At 46.4% G+C, this 18,605-nt stretch overlaps 1 protein-coding gene across 1 annotated transcript in view; it reads right to left on the bottom strand.

The window, feature by feature from the left end:
* Nucleotides 1-13,320: 13,320 nt before the first annotated feature.
* Nucleotides 13,321-18,605, bottom strand: part of LCP2 (lymphocyte cytosolic protein 2) — a 365,493-nt gene continuing 360,208 nt past the window's right edge. Inside the window, exon 21 of the mRNA XM_075342299.1 lies at nucleotides 13,321-13,947. Within this exon, the coding sequence (XP_075198414.1) occupies nucleotides 13,819-13,947 (129 nt within the window). The 3' untranslated portion in view covers nucleotides 13,321-13,818. The remainder of the gene's footprint in view (nucleotides 13,948-18,605) is intronic.

The raw sequence follows: 18,605 nt of genomic DNA, 5'->3' as shown, positions 1-18,605 counted from the left end.
GAAATCCTATCCCCCTCGTTGTGCTAGTACCCCGATTCTGGAGCTGGTGAGAAATGGTTCCTGAAGACTTCGTTCCCGTCGGGTGAATTACTGGGCTGCGTGAAGCTACTTCCCAGCCTAGGGTCCGCGTACCCCGTCGTGCCCTGGTCCCTGCCCGGTTGTAGCACAAGGCAGCCGGCCTGCTCTCTGTAGCAGCACTGTGCTCTCTGCCACTACCCCCTGCGACCGGGGTTCCAACTCCTTCTGGCCAGACCAATGTCTGGCACCTGGGATGGGTACAGGAGCCCAGCTCCACAGCGTGACCTGCACTGTCACTGCTGTCTGTCCTTCCACCTCCACTCTACAATTCTACATCTCTACAACTGCTCTACAACTCCACTGACATGTCTGCCCTCCTTCTACCAGCCCTCCATCTGGGTGGCCCTATTCCCCTCAGGCTGCCCAATGTGTGTTTGGTGGGTGTGGTGCAGAGTGTTCCTCAGGATTTGTGTACACCTATTGGTAGCAACACCAAAGTGACAGGACTCGTAACCAAGGAGGAGCGGGTACCATGCAGAAGGGCAGATTGCACGGCACCCTTGTGACGACCTGATAGACCAGGGCATCACATCTTTCCTCTGCATCTCTTGATGGTTATATTCCAGCTGCTCCTTCTGTTCCTACTGCTTTACCAAACTAGTAATCACACTCCTTAAAAATGGTAAAAAATGTTGTCTGAGGCCATCTTCTACTTGTCTTCCAGGGGGTATGGCAGTTCCTCCTTCTACTTTTTGGCAGCCCTTGCACTTACTGCATAGGCTTTTGAGTGTAGCAGTCCCACTACCTAACAATTTTAACAGAATGTGTATGAGGCCCTCCTTTATGTTTAATACAGGGTGTATCAAAGTCCTTCTTCCTTTAATTTTTGGCAGTTCTTGCCTTGTCTGCAAAGGCTTTGTGAGTTTCAGAGTCCCTCATTCCTAAATAAAACAGGATATGTTTAACCATGTCACACAAACTATATGCCCAGATAAGGAAGTAAAATGTAATATTTGCATTTACCGGGGACTACCGGAAACTGCTGCGTTTTTGAAAGAACGCCAAGTGTGAATATAGCTAAAGGGGTGGTGTAGGCAGTTTTATCTATGTAGTTACTTTTGCCGTAGAAACATGTCAATATATAGGAAAGAATGTTTCCTAACTTTCTATCCACTAAAATCAATTTTCAGTTTCTCAGTTTTGTACGTTTTATTGTTAATTCATTAAAAGGGCGTAAAACTTTGAACATTGTTTTCAGCAGTGACCTAGGAGACAGAAATGTGTCCAGGCATCTTCCCCATGCTGTTCTTATTCCAATTCAGTGGTTCTTCTATTCATTTTAGTAATTTCCAGGACCCCCTCAAACCTTTCTGGAGGGGGGCAGTGGTTTGCCAGAAAAATACTCTAGGTTACCATTGACCTCTATTATGACTTCTATTATAACCAATAACTTACAGCCACATTACTGTTAAGGTGACGCTCTACAGCCAGGTAATGTGTGTTGTGGGATTATATTATTTATTTGCGGACACTGCCTTGTTTGTATATTTATTGTGAATTCTATTATCAGTGCTCTGGTTCTTCATTAGGGATAAGTACAGGATTATTATGTCCTCTATTTCATCCATTCTTTTTCTCTTATCAATCATGTTTTCAACCTTTCTTTTTGTCGGCATTATATGTTTTGTATCAATAAAAGCCAAGTTTCTATATAAATAAAATAAATATGTCCCCCTCCTGATATATATTATATTCCCATCCTGGGCTCCTTCTGGTATATATGTCTGTAGCACTCCCGTAGCAGCAGCCGCGCTGCTCAGATCCTGAGCCGCGGTGGCTTGAGGGGTCCCCAGCCCCGGGGGGTCCACGCGGACAGTCGAATTAAAAATTAGTGGGGAAGTATATACACGGGATTAGGAAAGTTCGTGACGCCACCCACGGTGCTTGGTAAGATTGGGTATCATCGCTGCTGTTTGGGACGCCCGGTGGTGGTGGTATGGCAGCAAGGTGTTTTAACCCCTCCATGGGTAGGGTTTTTTTGCCCCGGGGGCCCGGTGATGGTGATGTAGGGGTGCCCTTGTGGTAGGAGAAGGTTTTTTTCAGTGTACTCAGTCCAGAAAAAACCACACCGAAAGCTTGTAAACCAGAGTTCTGAGCACCACTGCAGCTGGGAGGGAGCACGCTTGGGTCCATGTCCTTGGTGTTGCGGTTAGTCTGTGACCCTTTCCTTGGCACCTGTGTTTTCTTCCTTGGACCCTCAAGTCTGGAACTTTTTGGGTCCCGCTCACCCGTATGGCTAACGGAGTGAGCTTGCTCTCAGGGTTCATGCATAGGATTTCTTTGGACTGTATTGGGAAAGTCCTATCCCATCTGTGCGCTAGTACCCCAATTTTGGAGCGGGTTGGGGATGACACTTGAAGTCTTCACCCCCATCAGGTAAATTACCAGGACGCATGAAGCTGCTTCCCGGCCTAGGGTCCACGTACCACGTCGTACCCTGGCCCCTGCCCGGTGATAGCTCAAGGCCGCCAGCCGCCCTCGTTGGCAGTCCGTGCCTCCTGTCACTATCCCCTGCTACGGGGGTTCCAGCTCCTACCAGGCCCAGACCAACGTCTGACACCTAGTACTCAGGAGCCCTGCTCCACCTGTGATCTCTCTTCACGAGAGTCACTTCACCTCCTTCTCTTTCTACTAATACTTCACTTCTCCTCTCACTTTCTCACTCTCCCCTACCAACCCCCCCATGTGAGCGGCCTATTCCCTTCAGGCCCCCAATGGTGTGCTGGTGGGTACAGTGTAAAGTGTTCCTATGGTTTTGATTGGCTCAGCTGTTAGCAACACCAAAGGACCAAGATCCGAAACCAAGGAGGGTAGATACTGTGCTGAAGGGCAAATTGCACAATACCCTGTGATGACCTGATAGGCCAGGGTGTCACATGTCCCCTTCCTGGTATATATGTCCCTATCCTAGTATGTATGCCCCCATCCTGAGCCCGTCCTTGTTTAGATGTCCTCCACCTTGGATATATGTTCTCCTCCTGGTAAATATGTCCCATTCCTGGTATGTATGTTCATATCCTGGGTCCATGCTAGTGTGTATGTCCCCATCCTGGTTTATTCATCCCCTTGCTAGCATATATGTCCTCCTTCTGGTATATATGTGCTCTTTCTGTACCCCTCCTGGTATATACAGTGCCTACAAGTAGTATTCAACCCCCTGCAGATTTAGCAGGTTTACACATTCGGAATTAACTTGGCATTGTGACATTTGGACTGTAGATCAGCCTGGAAGTGTGAAATGCACTGCAGCAAAAAAGAATATTATTTATTTTTTTTAAATTGAGAAAAGTTTATTCAGAGGGTCATTTATTATTTAACCCCTCAAACCACCAGAATTCTGTTTGGTTCCCCTAAAGCAGGGGTCAGGAACCTTTTTGGCTAAGAGAGCCGTAAACGCCACATATTTTGAAATATAATTCCGCGAGAGCCGTACAATATGTTTAAAGGGCCATTGACAGATCAATCGCTCCAATGTTCACTTAGTACAGCAAGGAATGCTCCTCCCTGCTGTATAAAGCCACAACTGGACTGAAACAATGGTAATTAGCAGTAAAAAAATCAAATAAATAACTTACATTGTGAACTTGCGATGCATGACATCAGTCCAGCAGTCTGGCTTCTTCTTTTTCCTGCGCATGACTGGAAGCTGGCATTCTTCCCACCTGATGTTGAGAGAATGCCAGCTTTGAGGCATTCGCAGAAGAAAGAAGCTGGAATATTGGACATGTCACACAACGCATTGTCAGTTATGTCAATTATCTATTTTATTATTTTACAGCGAATTATTGTTTAGGTCCAGCGGTGGCTTAGTGCAGCAGAGAGGAACACTCCTTTGTGTACTAAGTGACCGCTGGAGCAATTGTATCTGTCAGTGGCCCAGACACCCTGCTTCCCATACAGCCTGCACCCCCCATATCCCACACACACACACACACTGCTCCCCATACAGCCTGCACCCCCCATATCACACACACACACTGCTCCCCATACAGCCTGCACCCCCCATATCCCACACACACCCACACTGCTTCCCATACAGCCTGCACCCCCCAGATCTCACACACTACACCCCCATATGTCACATACCCTGCTTCCCATACAGCCTGCACCCCCCATATCACACACACACACACACACACACTGCTCCCCATACGGCCTGCACCCCCCATATCCCACACACACACACTGCTTCCCATACAGCCTGCACCCCCCAGATCTCACACACTACACCCCCATATGTCACATACCCTGCTTCCCATACAGCCTGCACCCCCCATATCACACACACACACACACTGCTCCCCATACGGCCTGCACCCCCCATATCCCACACACACACACTGCTTCCCATACAGCCTGCACCCCCCAGATCTCACACACTACACCCCCATATGTCACATACCCTGCTTCCCATACAGCCTGCACCCCCCATATCACACACACACACTGCTCCCCATGCGGCCTGCACCCCCCATATCCCACACACACACACTGCTTCCCATACAGCCTGCTCCCCCCAGATCTCACACACTACACCCCCATATGTCACATACCCTGCTTCCCATACAGCCTGCACCCCCCATATCACACACACACACACACTGCTCCCCATACGGCCTGCACCCCCCATATCCCACACACACACACTGCTTCCCATACAGCCTGCACCCCCCAGATCTCACACACTACACCCCCATATGTCACATACCCTGCTTCCCATACAGCCTGCACCCCCCATATCACACACACACTACACCCCCATATCTCACACACCCTGCTCACATATCTCACCCTGCCTGTACCCCAACTTACCCCTCTCAAACACTGTGCACCCCTTCACATCCTTCTGTCAGTCTGCAGCCCTCATATGCCCCTCACCCTGCAGCCCCCTTTCCCCTCATGTCCCCTCTTTTCTTATTACCAGTCATGTGTCCAAATCTCCTTCAGGATTCAGTTCTCTTGCTTTCTGCCCGGCATCCTGTGTCTCCTCCCACACAGTCACATGGGCGTGACGTCATCGCATGTCCTGCAGGATGGAGATTCCGTCTGCTGTGCCGGTCAGGAGCACTCCTGCAGCTCAGACACGGCTGGTGGCCTCTCCAGGTCAGGGGCCCCTCTACTGACACTGGGCTCCCCTGACTCACAGGCCGGCCACTACACAGCAGCACTACACATAGACGCAGAGCGGCTGCCGGGCCCCTATGTGTACTAGTGCCGCTGTGTAGTGGCCGGCCTGTGAGTCAGGGGAGCCCAGTGTCAGTAGAGGGGCGGCTCACTCGTTCCCCCGCTGATCCGGTCTCCTCGGCGCATCGTCCATTGCTGTCGCTCGCTGACCTCTCAGCAGGCGCGCAGTGATGACGTCACCGCGCTCGCTGCAGAGCTGTCAGAAGAACGCCGACAATCACAGCGGGGAGAATGATAAGAGAGAGAGCGCCGCTCACTCTCTCATCATTGCTCTCAATTGTGCTGGCGCCGGCCCTGATCCTTCCCATAGACAGGTAGGAGCCCTGTCTGCGAGCCAGATACGGCCATCAAAAGAGCCATATCTGGCTCGCGAGCCATAGGTTCCCGACCCCTGCCCTAAAGTATTAAGAAGTATTTCAGGCACAAAGAACAATGAGTCTCACATGTTTGGATTAATTATCTCTTTTTCCAGCCTTTTCTGACTAATTAAGACCCTCCCCAAACTTGTGAACAACACTCATACATGGTCAACATGGGAAAGACAAAGGAGCATTCCAAAGGCCATCAGAGACAAGATCGTGGAGGGTCACAAGGCTGGCAAGGGGTACAAAACCCTTTCCAAGGAGTTGGGCCTACCTGTCTCCACTGTTGGAAGCATCATCCGGAAGTGGAAGGCTAATGGAACTACTGTTAGCCTTCCATGGCCTGGACAGCCTTTGAAAGTTTCCTCCCGTGCCGAGGCCAGGCTTGTCCGAAGAGTCAAGGCTAACCCAAGGACAACAAGGAAGGAGCTCCAGGAAGATCTCATGGCAGTGGGGACATTGGTTTCAGTCAATACCATAAGTAACGTACTCCACCGCAATGGTCTCCGTTCCAGACAAGCCCGTAAGGTACCTTTACTTTCAAAGCGTCATGTCAAGGCTCATCTACAGTTTGCTCATGATCACTTGGAGGACTCTGAGACAGACTGGTTCAAGGTTCTCTGGTCTGATGAGACCAAGATCGAGATCTTTGGTGCCAACCACACACGTGACGTTTGGAGACTGGATGGCACTGCATACGACCCCAAGAATACCATCCCTACAGTCAAGCATGGTGGTGGCAGCATCATGCTGTGGGGCTGTTTCTCAGCCAAGGGGCCTGGCCATCTGGTCCGCATCCATGGGAAGATGGATAGCACGGCCTACCTGGAGATTTTGGCCAAGAACCTCCGCTCCTCCATCAAGGATCTTAAGATGGGTCGTCATTTCATCTTCCAACAAGACAACGACCCAAAGCACACAGCCAAGAAAACCAAGGCCTGGTTCAAGAGGGAAAAAATCAAGGTGTTGCAGTGGCCTAGTCAGTCTCCTGACCTTAATTCAATTGAAAACTTGTGGAAGGAGCTCAAGATTAAAGTCCACATGAGACACCCAAAGAACCTAGATAACTTGGAGAAGATCTGCATGGACGAGTGGGCCAAGATAACTCCAGAGACCTGTGCCGGCCTGATCAGGTCTTATAAAAGACGATTATTAGCTGTAATTGCAAACAAGGGTTGTTCCACAAAATATTAAACCTAGGGGTTGAATAATAATTGACCCACACTTTTATGTTGAAAATGTATTAAAATTTAACTGAGCAACATAACTTGTTGGTTTGTAAGATTTATGCATCTGTTAATAAATCCTGCTCTTGTTTGAAGTTTGCAGGCTCTAACTTATTTGCATCTTATCAAACCTGCTAAATCTGCAGGGGGTTGAATACTACTTGTAGGCACTGTATGTTCTCATCCTGGTTTCTTTATCCCCATTTTGGTATATATGTCCCCCTCATGATTTATATGTCCCTTTCCTTGGCCTCTCGTGGTATAAATACCCCGCTACTTTTGTAAGGTTTACCAAGTTGCATGCTTAAATTGCAGTGGCCTTAACCAGCACTTCAAAGATGACAAACATAAAAAGATGCAACGTGCTTTCTATGGCCAGAAGTATGGGCAGTTTTCTTACAGCAGCTTGGAAGATTATATTTCATGCCTGTCTCGAAAAGAGCCACTCATTAGTTTACAATATATCATTCAACTGTATCATCAATACAGGCAATGCACCTGAAGCACTTTGCATGCAAATTTGCTGGCTGGCATACTCTGCTGTGGCTATAACTGGGGCCCAGGGATTAATAAAGCTAAGTAATTACTCCAGGCCCAGGCTGGATCCCCCTGTTCATTGGGCCCCATACACCAGTATGAGTTGTAATGCCCTTATGGCACCCCTGGTGGGAAGGCACCAAACCAAAAATTTTTTTTTTTATAAAGGCTGGTAAGAAGAAGGTGTGATACCCCTATGGTAAATAGGTGCCACAAAAATAAGGTAACAACAAGGTAACAGCTCGGGTCCAACATGACTGTGAAAGTCACTACACACACACTAGCACACCAGGACATTTACACTCGCTGTACCCGGCTGGGAGACTCAGTTAGCCAGGTGACAGGACTGGGCACGGACGGCCCGGATCCGGGCAGCTCGGCTGCCCCAGTGCGCGACAATGGTATGGGGAAATAAAGCAATGGTTTTATTCTCTTAATATGAAGAGATATGCACTTTTAAATTAAAAGAAGTGGGAATAGAAATGGAGGATGCTATTTTTAAATTAAGAAGTGAAATTAAACATGTCCTAAAAGAAAAACGAAAACAATATTTAATTTCAAAGTGCAACATTTGTAAAGAGGAGAGAAACGTTCCAGATTCTTCTTCAAAAATGTAATGGACAGACGTGATATCATTGTAAATTTAGAAGGAAAGTTCAATATAGAGAATATGTTAAATAAGGCTTTTAATTATCAACTTATTAGTACTAAAACTCTAGCTCATTCCTTTAGACTATGCTCCTCATTCCATTGATTTTAAACTAGATACTTTAGACCAGGATATTTTCTCACGTGATTTTAATCTAATATATAAAGCTGAGTGTATGTATGTGTGTGTGTGTGTGTGTGTGTGTATGCATGTATGTGTGTGTGTGTGTGTATGTATGTCCGCTAAAGGAATCAGCACCGTCGCATTGACAATCACAAAATTTTGCACAGACGCCCCATGTGACTCAGGTAGCGTCATAGACTATGTTTGGAAGGGAAAATTTAACCCCACGCTTTAAGTTACTCTCCAAAAAACCTGCCTCCATTAAATTCAATGGAGCTGCGAGCTATTAGGTTTTTAATAGGAGCTTTAATTGGTTGCTAAATGAACAAAATAAATTTTTAGTATACGAAGCTTATCTGTGAGGTAAAAAGATGTTGGTGGGCAGACGGATAAAGAGAGATAGAGACAGAGAGAAAGAGACAGTCAAAGATACAGACAAAAGCAGACAGACACAGACAAACAGGGAAAGAGACAGGCAGACAGGGAGAGAGACAGAAAGGTAAAGAGACAGCCAGACAGGGAAAGAGACAGGAAAAGAGACAGAGACAAGGAAAGAGACAGGGAAAGAGACAGAAACAACTAAAGAGACTGGGAAAGAGACAGAGACAGACTGTGAAAGAGACAGACTGGGAAATAGACAGACTGGGAAAGAGACAGACAAGGAAAGAGACAGACAAGGAAAGAGACAGACAAGGAAAGATACAAGGAAAGAGACAGAGACAAGTAACTAGACAGGGAAAGAGACAGAGACAAGTAAAGAGACAGACAAGTAAAAAGACAGGGAAAGACACAGACAAGTGTGCCGCACCCGCGACAGCCGATGGACTGCTCGGATCCGGATCCGCAGTGGCTCAAGGGGTCTCCGGACCCGAGGCGGGGTCACGCGGCCGCTCAAAATGAAAAAGGGGGAAAGATATTTACAAAAGGGGTGGAAAAATTGAGTAATGTTCGTGACGCCACCCACGGGTCGTGGTAAAAGTGGGATACCACCGCTGCTGCGTTTGGGAGAGAGTGCCCGGGAGCGATGGGATGGCAGCTCATGATGTTAACCCCTTCGTGGGCATGGGGAAGGTGTCCCGATGCTCAGTGTTGGAAGGCTGGGGACCAGTTGGGAGTAAAGGGGCACAACGTAGTCAGTCACACAGTCCAGAGATGCTGACACCAACAATGGGTAAACCAAAGTCCTGAATGCTGTGTAGCCTTTGTTTGAACACGCTGGGTCCGTGCCCTTTTGGCTTTGCTGGTTGGTCTGAAGCCTTGTCCCTTGGCACTGTGTTTACTCTTTGTGGATCCCTTTCGCCTGAAACTACTCGGGTCCCGCTCACCCGCGTGGCTAACGGAGTGAGCTTGCTCTCAGGGTTCACACTTGGGATTTTCTGGATGGTTTTGGGAAGTCCTATCCCCCTCGCTGCACTAGTACCACGATTTTGGAGCAGGTGGAGAACGGCTTGTGAAGACTCCGTCCTTGTCGGGTGAATTACTGGGCTGCATAAAGCTACTTCCCATCCTAGGGTCTGCGTACCCCGTGCGCCCTGGCCCCTGACCGGTTGTAGCACAAGGCAGCCGAACTGCCCTCCATGGCAGTACCATGCCCCCTGTCACTACCCCCTGTGGCCGGGGTTCCAGCTCCTTCCAGGCCAGGCCAACATCTGGCACCTGGGACAGGTACAGGAGCCCAGCTCCGCAGCGTGACCTTTTCCTGTCACGTCTCACTGACTACTCCTTGACACTTCTGGCCCCCCTTCTCTACCATCCCTCCATCTGGGCGGCCCTATTCCCCTCAGGCTGCACAATGGGTGCCTGGTGGATGTGGTGCAGAGTGTTCCTCAGGATTTGTGTATATCTGTTCTTAGCAACACCAAAGGGACAGGACCCGTAACCAAGGAGGAGCGGGTACCATGCAGAAGGGCAGATTGCACGGCACCCTTGTGAAGACCTGATAGGCCAGGATGTCACACAAGTAAAGAGACAGGGAAAGAGACAGAGACAAAGAAAGAGAAAGGGAAAAAGACAAAGACAAGTAAAATGACAGGGAAAGAGACAGAGACAGACTGGGAAAGAGACAGAGACAAGGAACGAGACAAGGATAGAGATAGAGACAAGTAACTAGACAGGGAACGAGACAGACAAGTAAAGAGACAAGGAAAGAGACAGACAAGGAAAGAGACAAGTAAAAAGACAGGGAAAGAGACAGAGAAAAGTGAAGAGACAAGGAAAGAGACAGAGACAAGGAAAGAGACAGAGAGAGAGACAGACACAGATGGGGAAATAGCAAACGGGGAAAGAGGCAGATCTGGGAAGAGACAGACAGGGAAAGAGACAGATGGGGAAAAAGACAGACGGGGAAAGAGACAGACGGGGAAAGAGACAGACGGGGAACAAGACAGACGTGGAATGAGACAGACAGGGAACGAGACAGAAGGGGGAACGGGACAGATGACAAACAAGACAGACGGGGAAAGAGACATATGGGGAAAGAGGGTTTACATTAACCCAATGACTACCAAAAGACAGGAAAACACATTTAATATTGAGAGTCAAGAATGGGAATGTCTATCAAATCCAGGATCTGTCACAAGTCTCACAAAGCAGAGAACTACCATGACAATAGATGAGACCTAGGTGGAAAAGTCATGAAGGTCTGGTCTGGGCGGAGAAAAAAAAGGAAGGACAGCAACTCAAATAAGAGGTCATGTCCCTGAATTCCATTGTGATTTTTATATCTGACTCTTAGGCTACTTTCACACTTGCGTTTTGCGGCATCCGTCACAATCAGTTGTGTGACTGATGCAACGGATGTGTTGCAGATAGTGGCACAACTGAAGTGACTGATGCTGCAAAATAACAATCCGTTGGTTTTTGTTCACTGTTTCACCGGCAGCAGGCTATTGTGAACGATCAGCTGTTCGCTCTCAAAATCTGGCTGCCAGCCGATAAGCTGATCGTTCACAAAAGCCACCGCCGGCTGATCAACTCATCGTTTGGCCGCCGAGAGAGAGAGAAACATTAATTTCAATACTTAAACATAAGAGCTGAGCATGCACAGTGATAAAAAAAAGGTTTCCACCGCTCAAAAAATGCTACATGCTGCGTTCTTACTGCTCGACAGTCATTCGTTCCACGAATTATCCGTCATGCGGCAGATGTAATGCAGACAGATTAGTTGCAATTAACGGATTACGCTGTTTTCCAAAGCGGCGGATTGCGACTAACGGAAGTGTGAAAGTAGCTTTAGAGTTTCCATATTTTTTTTTGCTGCATGCTACAATGTAGGAATCAATAAGGCCAGATGGGGAATATGTTAAAAATGTTCTGCTAGTCACTGTTTAAGGAAGTATGTTTGGATTAACCAGATGAAAAATAAGGCGAGAGATAAGGCGAAGTTTTCACAAGTGATTTAATAACGAAGATGCTCAAATGAGCAATACCTTACAAGCAATAAGACATTTTATGATTGCAGTGAGGTTATAGCAATAAATACTACATGAGACATACTCCTTTTTCTAATTCTTCTGTTTAGCTTTGCATGGCTGTTTCTGAAAATTCATGAATCATTGTTCCTCAAAATGCCAGATTATTCCTTTAGACATTTCCTTTGCAGGCAGGAGTATATTGTATGAAGGCAAAGTCTATGGGAGTTATTAGATGAAATGTTCAGCTTTTCGCAAAAAACAGACTACAATGGAGAAAACCGAGCTTCCCCGGCATTCATTTAAATGGAGTAGCTTTATGTTTACCACTATCCAAAAACAAAGTATGAAAATAGGAATAATAGCCCATGTGCTTCCTAAGTGTCTGAATGAACAAAATAATAATGCTAACAGGTAAATGATGATGTTTAGAGAGGATCTGTTACCATGTATTATTAAATGCATGTCTTAGACCTGATGAGGCTGGGATACTTAAATTCCTTGTTAGAATGTTTGTATTATACAGATATTAAAAGTAGCATTTTATGAGTCCAGCTATAGACTGAGAGCACTCATGAGTCCAAGTGTGTACATTCTCGTGCTTGATTGACAACTGCAACCTGTACTGAGCAGTGTGAGTTCTCAGCAGAAGACGTGACACTGAGCAGCTGGGTAACAATTGAGTTAAACTTTCACAAAGGATTCTTGGCCATTCCAACATGGATTTTCAAAGTAAATATAGCATCCCCATCTGGTCTGCCAGGTCTATCTAGTAATGCATGCAGTTTGTAATGCGAATTCTGGTGAACGATCTGCTCTAATTTAAGCTAGCCCTTAGTTTACAGAGATAAGAATGTTAACAGTTCTGAAATAAAAAAAACTCAGAAATGTCATCTAAAAAAAAATATAGCATGTTTCCAGCAAAATTTGTCATGCACACAACAGTACATATAATTCACTCTCAGAATGTGGCCAACAAAAGTACACAAAGATGGAATAAGGGGGTCATCCAGCTAAAAAAATATCTTTAGTTGTCTCATTATATAAATATACTCAAATCAACAATATATTTAAAGGGAACCAGTCAGGTCCCATATGCATTCTGACCTACAAGCAGGGTGATGTGTGATCTAGTAACCCTTTCCTATCCATCCCTGTGTTGTAATACTGTGTAATATGAATTTTTAAAAACATGTTTTATAACTTACATGTTCCCTTTGTAAATAGGAGAGGGTCTAGTCCCCAGGGTGCATTTGCATGCTTTACATGGTATCACGCCTCTGTGGGCGTGATACCATGAATTTACATGAGCGACGTCACCGTCAGCTCCTGGAGATCCCACACGTGCACGCATGCTATTCACGCAGCCTTCTTATCCGGATGTCTACTTGCCGGCTTTAGACGCGCTCTGTGCATGGTCGGAACTGCAGGAGTCTTCTGATCATGTGCAGTGCGCTTGTGAAGCCGGCATGTAAACACACGGATATGAAGGCTGCGTGAACGGCAAGTGCGCACGAGCGGGATCTTGAGGAGCTGACGTAGACATCGCTCATGTAAATCCATGGCATCACGCCCACAGGGGCGTGATACCTCGGAAAGCATGCAAACGCCCATGGAGTGATGCAACACCCAGGGGATTAGAGCCTCTCCTATTTACATAGGGAATATGTAAGTTATAAAACATTTTTTTTATAAAATCATACTACACAATATTACAACACAGGGATGGGTATAAAGGGGTTTCTAGGCCACACATCACCCTGCTTGTAGGTTAGAAAGCATAAGGGACCCAACAGGTTCCCTTTGATTATCAAAACTGCATCAATATTTAGACATTCGCAGCAGTCCCTCGTTCCGGAAACTGAGCCTAAGATTTGTACCTAACTAACACATGAGTTTTCTGTGTAGCTACATCATCATTGCTGTGTGGGATACAGGCTGGCTGATGGGGGCAGATTAACAGCAAAGCCAGCCCCTTTCTCCATTAACGCCAATACACAGACAATCAAAAGCGCTGATTTGGCTTACTGGTTTATTTTTCAGTAGCCAACTCCATCACATATAACAATGATGATGTGACGACACAAGAAACTCTTACGGCACAAACCAGACATGGAGCTGCTCAGACCCCGGATCACCACTAATATCTGAAGATAAAAGTATATTATTGATTAGGATATATTTACATGAGAAAAATCCAAACTCTATTTTTTAAACTGGATAACATTTTTAAAGGTTTACAGTAATTTTCAAGGAAATCTCCTGTCAGCAATACATAAAAGCTTGCAGTGTTGTCTTGAACCTCGGTCTTTCCCATCAATAAGAAGAAGAGGAGTTCTGCGGAAGTAGTCAATAATTTCTGAGACAGAGTCAAAAGTCTATTAAGGAAAAGCAAAAACAGAGAAAACAGTCAGTTAATTTATATTGCTGTCATTACACCCATACAGTATATTTTCTGTGATAATATATTTATCCAGAACCAATTGGACCCCAAAATTTCCAGATCAGGTATGAGACCAGATATTCTGGATTCACAGAGGGACATAGAAAAGTATTTTTTTAAATCCACCAAATGGTTCCAGAAGTATGGGCCTTTTCATATAGTGCAAAATTGTATTATCTTTAAAAAAGGGTGGGGCTCAAAGGGTAATAAAGCAAAGCAGCCTAAAGACACAATGGGATGTAACTTCTAATTTCTAGGCCAGTCAGAAGTAACTGTCAGAAGATGGCGCCGCAGGACCGGAGCAACGTCGGTAAAAGGTGAAAACGTCAGAAAATGAGTATATGACGGGAAGGGGGCTTAGATTTAGAGTGTCACTCCGGAGCTGAAAAAACAACAAAATGCTAGAGTGTTACTTTAAAATAATGAATGCTTTAAGAATCTGAAATTTCTTTCATTCAACCGAGTTTCTTTATTCTCAGCAAACCTGCTCCTTAACAGGTGGTCACTCAAATTGTCATCTGAATAATGTCATGGGTAATGTTTACGCAACTTCTTAGTCTATAATATCATCAATGGGTCACTTTACATAAATAGGCTCTCCAAAAAATGTAATAAAATAGATGCCGCAGACAACGCTCACATATCAGACACAGCACACACTGCTCACATATGAGATACAGCACATACAGTTAAAATATGAGACATATACACTGCACATACCACATTTCATACACATACAGACCACACACAGCCTACATATCGTACACATGAAATGCACACAACTTACATATCATACACATGCAGCACACATACCACTCATATATCAGACATGTGCAGCTCACACCGCTCACATATCAAATACATGTAGCTCACACCGCTCACATATCAAATACATGTAGCTCACACTGCTCATACATATTAAACACACATAGCACACATACCACACACATAAACACTTGTAACACACTGCTCACATATTAGAAACATGCAACATGCATATTGCACTCATATCAGACATGTAGCATTCATCACTCATATATCAAACTTATGAAGAAAACACTTAATCTAATATATAAAGCTGAGTGTATGTGTGTATGTATATCCGCTAAAGGAATCCGCACCATCGCATTTACAATCACAAAATTTGGAATAGACGCCTCATGTGACCCAGGGAACGTCGTAGACTATGTTTTGACAGGAAAATGTAACCCCACGCTTTACAGTTACTCTCCAAAAAGCTGCCTCCATTAAAGTGACTACAGGTTATTAATAGGAGCTGTGATTGGTTGCTATAGGAACAAAGGACATTGTTAGTATAAGAAGCTTATGTGTGAGGTAATAAGATGTCGGTGGGGAGACAGAGATAGAGACAGATGGGGAAAGAGACAGACAGAAAGGGAAAGAGACAGACAAGGAAAGAGACAGACGTGGAAAGAGACAGACCTGGAAAGAGACAGACCTGGAAAGAGACAGACCTGGAAAGAGACAGACAGGCAGACAGGGACAGAGACAGGCAGACAGGCGCAGCGATAGGCAGACAGTGAAAGAGACAGACAGAGACACAAAGACAGATGGGGAAAGAGACAGACCTTAATAGAGACAGACGGAGAAAGAGACAGAAAAATAGAGACTGACAATGAAAGACAGACAGAGACAGGCAGACAGGGAAAGAGACAGACAGGAAAAGACAGACAAAGAGATGGACAAAGACAGACAGTGAAAGAGACAGGAAAAGAGACGGGGAGACAGACGGGAAAAGAGATAGACCTAGGAAAGAAACAGACCTGGAAAGAGACAGATGGGGAAAGAAACAGAGAGATAGAGACAGACAAAGAAAGAAAGAGACAGGAAGACAGGGAAAGACAGAACTAGAAAGAGACAGATGTGGAAAGAGACAGACGGGGAAAGAGACAGACGGGGAAAGAGACAGACCTGGAAAGAGACAGACCTGGAAAGAGACAGACCTGGAAAGAGACAGACCTGGAAAGAGACAGACCTGGAAAGAGGCAGATGGGGAAAGAGGCAGATGGGGAAAGAGACAGACCTGGAAAGAGACAGACGAGGCAAGAGACACATGGGCAAGAAACAGATGAGGAAAGAGACATACGGGGAAAAAGACAAATGGGAAAAGAGACAGACGGAGAAAGAGAGAGACAGACAGACACAGACAGAGACAGACACAGAGAGATAGAGAGAGACAGACAGACACAGAGATAGAGAGACAGACAGATACAGAGATAGAGAGACAGACAGACACAGAGACACAGAGATCGAGACAGATAGACTGATACAAAGACAGACAGAGAGATAGAAACAGACAGACAGAGACATAGACACAGACAAACAAGTAAAGAGACAGACAGAGAGACAGACAGACAGCAGCACACAGACAGAGACTGGAAGGAAGAGAGACAGAGAGACAGTTACTATCCCGGGCAACGCCCGGGTACTACAGCTAGTACCTATTATAACTAATTCACTGAACTGATTTTGGTAAAATGGAATTACAGACCTTGCCAAGTTACATAGTAATATTTACTACCAATGCTTTATCTTGCAGGTAAGACACATACACCTTCCTTTGAAAGAGGGGTTAGCAGGTGTACAGAATCACCAAGCCTCGGCCACTTGACCGCTGAACCCCCGCAACGGTGCTAAGATTTGCCATGTTACATTAACTGCAATGAAACTCACAGTAAACTCTCGCTGAGAGGAAAAAGACAGCCATAGAAAGATTTGGAAGGAAGAAGATCATCTCTCCTTCAGCAGCAGCTATACATTTCTGTACAAGAAAATTGGATGTGAACTATACCATTAGTGAATTCCTTAACTGTGTAAAGATATGATTGTGTGATAGGAAGCCTTAGTTACTTCCAGAGAAGAAATATAAATATTGGATCAGCTGAAAACTCTCTCCCCCAACTTTACTCTACAGAGTGACACCCAGCTTGGCCAATTGCTCCTGTATGCTCTATGAAAGAGCTGTTGCCAATTGACAATTTTTATTCTGCAGGGAGGACACAAATTGAACAGGCCGTATCCTCTCTCCGAAATAGGAGCTCCACAAACACATTAGACTGTTTGATAATTCTGCCAACATTGACAGGTTTGGCCAAATTTAGTGTAATGTGTATGGAGTAGAGATGAGCCACCCCCCTAGAATTCGAGTTCGGTTTGGTTCATTGAACGGTGCTGCGTTCGACGAACCGTTCGACGAACCTCTCGAACCCCATTGAATACAATGGGAGGCAATCACAAACACATAAAAACACATTATAAATGTACACATACAGTTAATAAACATTGCCACAACACTTACCGGTGCCCGCGATGCGTCCTGCACTCTGTCTCCCACTGCTTTTCCATTGGTAATCGCTGCGTCCTCCCGGTAACCAGCAGTGATGACAGTACCTATCGTGATGTCAAAATAGCATGTGACCAGTCACATGTCTATTATCTCATTGGCTACAGACTGGTCACATGGCTTTGACGTCATGCTAGGTCCTGTTGTGAAGCCCCACAGGTGTAGTGTCGGTGCATTACCTTCAGGGACTCCACTCGGCTGGATCCTGTCACAGGTAGGAGATCTTCTTCTTGTCGTGACGCCACTCTCAGTATTGCGGCCAGTAGGGACCGCCACTGCAGGTTGAGGGACGCCTGGGGCTGATGGTGAGTGCAGTTAGTTGGAATAGCCTCCTGAGAGTGAGGCAAGCCCCAGGGCCCTGTGTAGGTGCGTAGAACCACAAGGCGCAGAATAACTCCACACAGGCAGAATGTCTTTCAGGGTTTTTACTCACTTCAGGTGGCAGGGTGAGTAACCCGGGCGTAGCTGGGATGAACCAGGCGGGAACCAGGTATCCTTCAGGCTAACTTCTGATGGTGACTACCAACTCGCCTTCCTTAGCCCTTGGTGGTTTGGGGTGACCCCGACTTTTAGTCCCTATGGGGGTCACCCAGGGAAGTTGCTGAAGCCTCACTCCCCTTCGTTTGCCGTTTGCTTGTGGCCTGGACCAGCTCACTCCAGCTGCTTGCCTCCTGTGAGCTATGGGCCCTAACTGTGGCTACGTGGCTGCGGCTTTTGTGGTGTTGTGGTGTGGGCTTTGAGGGCCCCACACCGGCAGGTTTAGCAAGGAAAGGTGGATCTATCCCCGCTCCGGGATCTGCCGCCCGTTTGGGCCTGGTTCTCCCTAGCAGTCTCCTTACTTCCCACTCTGTGCTCTCTCTCTAGCTGGAGATGGGTTTCGGGTAGCACTCCTAGGTGACCGTTCTCCCCCGTCGGTAGCCACTGCGCGGACGCTGTCAGACTACAGCAGCCCAGGGGAAGGGGTCAGCTCTCCTCGGAGCTCCCTGGACTCTGCTCTGAACCGGCTCACATCTGGGACCTTCACTCCTGCTCCTGTCAGAGCTTCACTTTCCTGCTCCTCACTCCTCCACACTCTGCTGCAGACTGTTTACTCCTCCTTCTCTTTTCCCTTTTGTGCCTGCCTACGCCACCTAGCAACCAGATTCTCTTACCACACCCCTTGAGAGGAGATGGAGGCTTTTGGCCCCCTCCACTATTCCAGTGGAGGCGAAGGCTTTTCCCCCTCCTGG

This window comes from Anomaloglossus baeobatrachus, chromosome 4, assembly GCF_048569485.1.
Source record: "Anomaloglossus baeobatrachus isolate aAnoBae1 chromosome 4, aAnoBae1.hap1, whole genome shotgun sequence".
In the NCBI taxonomy this organism is placed as follows: Eukaryota; Metazoa; Chordata; class Amphibia; order Anura; family Aromobatidae; genus Anomaloglossus; species Anomaloglossus baeobatrachus.
This window is presented reverse-complemented; position numbering and strand designations above follow the sequence as displayed.